Here is an 8692-nt window from a genome sequence, read left to right as displayed (position 1 = left end):
TCCTAAGATCAGTGATGCCTAACCCCCCCAGGTCTTTCGGACGACACACAGTTAGCCAAGCAACCTTACATTTGCCTCCTGTCACATTTTCAGAACCTGTCCATATGAAAGCTCTTCGCAGTTTATCGATCAAGTTGACTGCCCACTGAGAGAGACACAAGGCGATGGACGTGTGCACTGGAATGGCCGAGAGAGTTGCCTTGACCAAAGCCGTTCGACCAGCTGGATTTAGAAGCTTACCCTTCCAAGTTGGGATCCGCACAGCCACTTTGTCCACTAAAATCTGCTCGTCCGCGCGTCTAAGGCGGTGGACAGAGAGCGGTATACCAAGATAGCGGCATGGGAACGCTTCAGAACGGCACATCAGGATGTTCTGTACCCTAGCCATGTCTTCCTGTGAACAGAAGATTGGTGTCGCCACACTTTTATCCAGATTGGAGAATAAGCCGGAAGCAAGGCCAAAGATTGCGAGCACTCCCCTTATGGTCAGCAAGTCTCGCTCCAGCGGTGCTACAAATATGACCAAATCATCAGCGTAGAGGCTGACCCTAGCGCCTGGTATCCCATGCAAAGGGGTGAGGAAACCACGATCCTCCACCCAATCAAGGAGAGCATTCAGCACCTCCATTATCAGCACGAACAGCAACGGTGAGAGGGGGTCCCACTGCCGCAGCCCCCTAGCATGGCATACCCGTCGGCCAGGTCTTCCATTGAGCAAGATCCTCGTGCTGGCCGAGGACAGCAACACAGAAATCCAGTCCCTCCATCTCGGACCAAACCCCATATGCTGGAGGACCTCCAGGAGGAAAACCCAAGCAAGCGAGTCAAAGGCCTTGGCCACATCCACCTTTAGCAAAACAGATGAAGTCTTCCGCTTATGCAAGTGTTTGCACGTTAACTGAACGTCTCTGAAGTTATCGTGTATGCTTCGCCCCTTAATGAACGCACTTTGGTTTCTTCTCACCAGGGTTCCAATGACTGTGGATAACCTGTTTGCAAGGCATTTCGTGATCAGCTTCCCAAAGCTGTGTATAAGGCTAATCGGGCGATAGTCTCTGATCTCTGTCGGCTGGTCTTTCTTCTTTAGAAGCAGCAAAAAGGCTTCATTAACGCTGTGAAAACTTCTCGAGTCAAGCGACCAGAAAGCATGCATCGCGTTCATGATATCCGACTTGATTGTGTTCCAAGCAGTCTTGTAGAACAGCCCCGTCAAACCATCCGGTCCCGGAGCTTGTCATTTGGTAAATCCCTCACCACTGCCGCCACTTCCTGCTCAGTAAACATGATCTCCAGATGTTCAGTACTCACTGTTCTTACCCCTATCACAGCCAAGTCAAGTCTTCTTGAGCGTATAAAATCACTCCCCAGGACCGAGTTATAGTATTCATAGATGGCATCCGCCATGGCATTGTCAGATAGCAGTTCGACCCCTTGAACCGCCAGGGATTCAATTCTGTTTTGTCTCTGCCTATGACAAGCCTGGAGATGGAAGAACCGAGTGTTCGCATCCCCTTCTCTCAAAAAAACTTGCCGAGAGCGCTGTCTGGCTATTGTTCTCGAAAGTGAGGATAGGCCGAGCACCCTAACCTTGAGTAGCTTGTGCATGTCCTGTTCCCAGTCAAAAAGAGTTCTCCGCTCTTGTTCTTCATCAAATCGCAGAATGATCTCTCTAGACATTGCCAATTGCAGCCTAATGCTCCCAATCCTCGAGGCTCTCCAGCGTTTGAGTTCAACAGCCACATTCCTAAATTTCTAATCAAGGAGACGAAAGGCGTCAGACGCCGGCGGCACCGTCGCCCACGCAGACGCCACAACCTCATCGTATCCTGGGACTTTCGGCCAAAAGGTTTCAAAACGAAACCGTGGCAAAAGTCCAGACGGCGCATTTAGAAGCAATAGCAGAGGACAATGATCAGAGCAATCATATGATAGCGCCTTCAGAGAATGGGCAGGGAACAAATCTAACCATTCAGCATTAACAAACAGCCTATCAAGGTGGACGAGCGTCGGGTTCTGTCTTCGGTTGGACCAGGTGAAGTTTCTGCCACAGAGCTCAATCTCCACTAAATGTGTATGGTCCAGAAAGGCCCTGAATCTTCTCATGGTTCTTCTGTTCAGCTGGTCATTATTCTTGTCACAAGCTCGATAAATCATGTTAAAATCTCCAGCGGCCAGCCAAGGGCCCGGCGAGGAGATCATCAGCTGCGACAATTCAGAGAGGAATTCCATCTTTTCTTCATCTTGTTGCGGCCCATAAACCCCCACAAACCTCCAAAGGTTTGGCAAGGCTCCGAGACGCTGCAGCCCAGCTAACACGCAAAAACGGCCCATGGAGATCTCCGAAGTTTCCCAGACCTCCCTGTCCCAGGCCAAGGCGATTCCCCGAGCCACCCCAACAGCAGGAAGGTAGACATAATCATAAGCCGGACCTAGGAATTCGATTGCAGTTGCGTTACAAATAGCGGAGAGCTTAGTCTCTTGGATACAAATTAACGATGGACGTTGCGCTATAATTAAGTTTCGCAGAACGCTGCGGCGGGCAACATCATTGAGACCGCGCACGTTCCAAACCATCACTCCTTGGTTGTGTAACATTTTGTCACCAAATAAACCTCCAAGGTGGGGTGGCAGTCACTGCGCCTCCTCTCCCACTCCATCAAGGTCCAACCTCATAGCGGCAAGGTCAATACCTCCCTGGAGGAAATAGCTGAGTTTATCAAGAAGCCTCCATTTGTATTGTTTCTACCACTTCCATACGGTCGAACTAGACGATTAGTCGGTTACATCCTGCATGCTATGGTAGCTAGCAATAACCCCTCTTTCAATGCATAAGCTTCTGCCTAGTGCATTCCCGACATAGGGGATGAAACTGTGTGAAGCTGCTACCTCTCCTCCCATCCAATCTCTAATAGCGACTCTTGTACTTCCACATCCTGTTCCTTCATCGAAGGAGGCATCAATATTTACCTTAATTGTATGTGTTTATGGAGTATTGACCAATCCCATGATCTGTTCATATAGATTTCTTATAATAGAATTTTGTATCATAAATAACGTCATGACTAGTCTTTAATTTGAAGCTCTATTACCGAACACGTTCGTATGTTGCAACGAAAAATATCTTTCTACTAGACTAGAAACAGCCCAAAGCTCATGCAATAACTTGATTAATGACCTATATTAATTGCTCTTACACTGGGTTTCAAATTTGTGCTCAAACTAAAATCATTTAGGTCAGTCTCAATATAAGTTTTACAAGGGTCCTATGGGTATCAAATAAGCTATTGACTTAGCCAATACAGTGATATGGCATAATATAAATAAAGATAGATAGTTAAGTTCTATGGGAATCAACACATAAAAGTCTTAAAAACTAGGATATGAAATCCTCGATGAGAGTCTAAGACTAGCCTTAAAGTGTAGGAAAAAGGTTTCATGTTAAGGCCTTGTTTAGTTCTCAAAAAATTTCAAGATTCCCCGTCACATCGAATCTTGCGGCACATGCATGGAGTATTAAATTTAGAAGAAAACAAAAATTAATTTCACAGTTTGTCTGTAAATCGCGAGATAAATCTTTTAACCCTAATTAGTCTATGATTGGATAATATTTGCCACAAATAAACGAAAGTGCTACAGTATCCAAAATCTAAAAATTTTGCCAACTAAACAAGGCATAATATGAGATATGGATCGACTTAAGGCTTCCTCAATGACTGTGGATTACTACCACAGTCTCCACATTTTCTCAAGTTCATGTCATGATGAATGGTAGTCTCGCAGCATGGCAGAGCCTCATGCAAAAAAGTTGATGACTCCATCTGACAAAAAAATAGAAAACATTGTTTGGAGAGCACGTTAAAAACAAGATAAATTATTAGACCCAATTAAGGGGTTGTTTGGTAGCCGGTCGCAGCTTGCCACAACAACAGAGCCCGTAACTCACTTTGTGGTGAGCGTTTTGGCCGCCACACCCGCCACATAACACAGTGGCGGCCGCATCACGAGGCCAGCAGCCAGACAACAACCATTTGTTTGTGGCTGCCAAACTTTAGCTGAGACGAGTCATGGCCGGCTACCAAACAGCCCCTAATTGAGTATTCAGTTTCTTGTGGCTTCTTATGAGCCCTACTAAACATCCCTACAAAGACTTTGCTTTGCGTTTGATTTTATTGGAAAAAACATCCACTTAAACTTTATTATATTTGGTTTCCTATATTTCTCATGCATTTTATCCAAACATTCATTTCTATATTTTACTGCTCTGTTTTGTATATACATTTGTCCTATTTATGTGTTTTTTTAATGCTGCTTTCTAGAGGGGTCTTAGGCCTTGTTTAGTTCACCTGAAAACCAAAAAGTTTTCAAGATTCTCCGTCACATCGAATCTTGTGGCATATGCATGAAACATTAAATATAGACAAAAACAAAAACTAATTACACAGTTTAGTTGTAAATCACGAGACGAATCTTTTGATCCTAGTTAGTCCATGATTAGATAATATTTGTCACAAACAAACGAAAGTGCTACGGTACCTAAAACTTTTCACTTTTCGGAAACTAAACAAGGCCTTAACCGAGTGGTTTAAAGTGAGGCATCGTTTTCACCCATTTTTAAAAAAAATGAATTCGGCGGCTTGACTTCCGTCAATCCCAGAAGACAAACCAGAGCCGAAGAACAAAAAAAAAACCACAACTTTCACTCCCGCAATCGAAGACAGATGAGAAGCAGGAGGCTGCTCCGCGATCTCCTCCCGCGGCTGTCCAAACCCACCGATTCCCTCGCCCAAATCCGCCAGAAGCCACAACTTTCCACCAAATCCGGCCAGGATGCGGCGCAATCCGCCGCCGCTAAGGCCGCCGACCCAGCCCGCGCGGTGTCGCTGCTGGCCGAGCGCGACTGGTTCGCGCGGATCAACTCGGAGTTCGCCGCGCCACTCCGGGAGCTGGGCCCGCGCTTCGTCGTCCGCGCGCTGCAGCGCGCCGCCGCCGCCGACGAGCCGCTCCTCTGCGTGCGCCTCTACGTCTGGGCGTCCCGGTTCGGGCAGCGCTTCGCGCGGGACCGGTCCGTGCGGCGCGCGCTCGGGGACGCGCTGTGGCGGCGCGGGCCCGTGGTGCTCTCGGCCGCGCTGGTCGCCGACGTGCGCGGCTGCGGCTGCGAGGTCTCGGAGGACCTGCTGTGCGCGCTGGTGGAGAGCTGGGGCAGGCTCGGGCTGGCGCACTACGCCCACGAGGTGTTCGTGCAAATGCCGCGCCTCGGACTGCGCCCCAGCACGGCCGTCTACAACGCTGTGATCGCGGCGTCCGTGCGGGCTGGCGCGGTGGACGCCGCGTACCTCAGGTTCCAGCAGATGCCTGCGGATGGGTGCCGGCCGGACTGCTTCACGTACAACACGCTCGTGCACGGAGTCTGCCGGCGCGGGATCGTGGATGAGGCGCTGAGGCTGGTGAAGCAGATGGAGGGTGTGGGGATCAGGCCGAATGTTTTCACGTACACAATGCTGGTTGATGGGTTCTGCAATGCTGGCAGAGTGGAAGAAGCTGTTGGTGTGTTGGAGAGGATGAAGGAGAAGGGTGTGCTGGCGACTGAGCCTACTTACAGGACTCTGGTTCATGGTGCATTTCGTTGCCTGGGAAAAGAAAGGGCTTACAGGATGCTGAGTGAGTGGATTGAGAGTGATCCTACTGTGCATTCGAGTGCATATCATACTTTGCTGTATTGCCTCTCGAAGAACGACATGGCGAGAGAGGCAGTTCAGTTTGTGAAGAAGATGGGCAAAAGGGGATATCTCCTTGACAGCACAACATTCAGTATCGTGATCCCTTGTGCTGTGAAATTCTTGGAGTCCAATGATCTGTGTGAGTTGGTGGATGATTTCATCAAGAAAGGGGGAAATTTGGGATTTGATATGTATATTACGATTATCAAATCCTTGTTGAGGTGCAAGGATATCTCAAAGGCAAAGTTGTATTTAAGTCAGATGGTTTCAGATGGACTTTTGTCTAGTGTGGCATCCTACAACATGGTGATTGATTGCCTTGCTAAGGCAGGTGAGGTGGAAAGAGTACTGGAGACCATCAAAGTTATGCAAGAGTCAGGTTTCTCTCCTAATCTCGTGACTTTTAACACACTGATAAATGGATATTTAAAACTAGGCAATGTACATGATGCAAAGGCAGTTCTTAAGATGCTCATGGAACATGGTTTCATGCCAGATGTCATTACTTTTACCTCCCTTATTGACGGGCTATGTCGTGCCCATCAGCTGGATGATGCCTTTACTTGCTTCAGTGAGATGTCTGAGTGGGGTGTTAGGCCGAATGTCCAGACTTACAATGTTCTAATACATGGATTTTGTTCAGCAGGGCATGTTAACAAGGCTGTTGAAGTTCTTAATAAGATGAAAATGGATGGTATTACACCTGATGCATATTCCTTCAATGCACCTATTTTAAGTTTTTGCAGGATGAGAAAAATAGAGAAAGCTCTAAAACTTTTTAATGCCATGTCAAGATATGGTGTATCTCCAGACAGTTACACATACAATGCCCTGATAAAAGCTCTATGTGATGAAAGAAGAGTTGATGAAGCTAAAGAAATTGTACTTGCAATGGAGTCCAGTTCCTGCATTGCTGCTAATCAACATACATATTGGCCAGTTGTTGGTGCACTGACTAAAATGGGTCGTTTCAATGAAGCAGGAATGTTCATGAATAAACTTCATAGAAAAACTGCCCACTTAGGTTCCAGTGCTTGTTTAAGGCCAGGGTCAGATATTTTGGTCCAGACTGTCAAAGCATGACTTATCAGTTACATGATATTTTGCTACATGATGCTGTCTTCTCCTTTGATGAAAAGATCTATATCCTCATCGCTGCTAAGCTACTGTACAACTAATGTCTACCATTGCTTCACATGATCTATTTCAGTCGTGTTTATTATCTCCACCCTTTGTTTTCCTATTGAGCCATCCATAATAGTGGTGACAGTATGCTTGCATTCTCTCAGAAAATGTTGATCAAGAACTGGGCTTCTTAGTGCTTTGAGGAATTTAGCATTGGGATACACGACATTTCAAGGATGCAATGAATTTGGGCTTGTCCCTCTGAAATCCTATTCAGAACAATTCGGTATGTTTCTCTAGCATCTATTACCTATTATGTTAAGAATTGTCTACATAAAGTGACAAGCTTTATGCAACTCTATTGATTCCTTCAGCATGTAATTACTGGCTAGAGAAATCTAGAAATAGTTATGCCCTACATTCTTGGTGTTATTCATGCTTGATAAAGAAACAGGAAACAGAAAATTTTCTTTTGGAAAAAAAAACTTTCAACATGAATCAGGAATTCAGGATGCAGTACTACATGATACATTTCTATGAACTGTAGGCTAGAGCTTGCTACCCTAAAAAATTGGTCTTTAAGCAGAGTAGCAGACACAGCGAAGGAGATCAGATCTTTAGTTATTACCCCTTCCTTAGCCTTGACGATGCCTGCCAACTCTGAGCCTGGTTGGTCATTCACCACCGTTGCATTACCTTTGAAAGTGATCAAGTTGTTCTTCTGTCACATAGTCTGACAGTCCTGAGTTAAAGAGCCACTTCATCACCAGCGATGCTCATTTCTTGTTATGGTGAACCATCCTTGCAATGTTCTTATGTTCTGGAACTTCACACTGTTTTTTTCATCATCTTTCATTAATTGTCTTCTTGTTTGTACAGGCCATGCAACATCTAAAACGATTGGCACGCTCAGGCGAAATATCCAGGACCAGGCAAATGGAAAATATTGAGGCCGTTGTGCTGGCAATAAATAAATCTGCAAACAACCACTCATTCGTGGCAAGGCTAGCGAAGCCATTAAAATTAAATAGCGATCAAACATGGTAAAAATTTCGGCTATTGGGGTAGATATTCACGCCGGTTCTTCTTTGAGATAAACACGACAGATTCTATCTGAAGCCTTCTTATGCCAAGATAAACAGTGTAGGACTGATAAATGCATGGGATTTTTTTCAAAGCTCTGATAACGAATGGGAACCTGTTTCTGTTTATGGAACCCATGTGTATAATTCGGATGGAGGCAGACGTTCACAGCAGGGAGGTGTTTGTCCAGGTTTCCCCTTCACGCCGCAGGTGCCCAAGTCCAACTCCGTTGTGGCCCTGTCAATGCCACTATGTTGTGGCCCTGTCAATAATTGCCACTATGTTTGGCGAATGCTAGACCTGTCAATGCCACTATGTTGTGGTTGTGGCCCTGTCAACAATTGCTACGTAAGGCCAGTCTCAATGGCCTGTTTCAATGCACTGTTTCCAAAACAAATCTGTTGACAGAACATCAATGAAACAAACAATGAAACAACCTCCACAATGCATGAGTTTCACCTTGATGTTTCCTAGGCTGGGCAAAGCATTTAATTACTGCAAAATGATTGGATCACATGCAAGATGGTGAAACGATTTAGTCCTCAGTGGTGATTTCATCCTATTTCACCGCGTGGGAAACAACGCCAGCGGAGTTTCACCATAGTGAAACTACTTTCTTCTCTCTCCTCTTTGTTTCATGCAAAAAGTGTAGTTTTGCTGACATGGCGCTCTAATAAATGTGCATGACATCCTGGTGAAACCCCCACTGAGACTAGCCTAATGGTCCAAAGTTAAGGCTGACTCGAATTGTTCCTTTTTAAAATGTA

General features: G+C 45.9%; 1 protein-coding gene across 2 annotated transcripts; it reads left to right on the top strand.

The window, feature by feature from the left end:
• Positions 4632–8383, top strand: LOC110437691 (putative pentatricopeptide repeat-containing protein At3g16890, mitochondrial). Of its 2 annotated transcripts, XM_021466262.1 has the most exons (3): positions 4632–6096; positions 7007–7128; positions 7722–8383. In XM_021466262.1, exons 1-2 carry the CDS (start codon positions 4719–4721, stop codon positions 7042–7044), a joined length of 1416 nt encoding a protein of 471 aa, XP_021321937.1. In that variant the 5' UTR covers positions 4632–4718; the 3' UTR covers positions 7045–7128; positions 7722–8383. The 2 variants fall into 2 exon arrangements, with proteins under 2 accessions (XP_021321937.1, XP_021321936.1); XM_021466261.1 differs by having other exon boundaries at positions 4634–7128; positions 7722–8372.

Source organism: Sorghum bicolor, chromosome 8, assembly GCF_000003195.3.
Source record: "Sorghum bicolor cultivar BTx623 chromosome 8, Sorghum_bicolor_NCBIv3, whole genome shotgun sequence".
NCBI classification, from domain to species: Eukaryota; Viridiplantae; Streptophyta; class Magnoliopsida; order Poales; family Poaceae; genus Sorghum; species Sorghum bicolor.
Note: the sequence above shows the minus strand (reverse complement) of the source record. Positions and strands in the feature narration are given on the sequence as shown.

Bases quoted from the DNA above. Each gene is read 5' to 3' on its own strand.
- LOC110437691 (XM_021466261.1), top strand. From the start codon at position 4,719: ATGAGAAGCAGGAGGCTGCTCCGCGATCTCCTCCCGCGGCTGTCCAAA.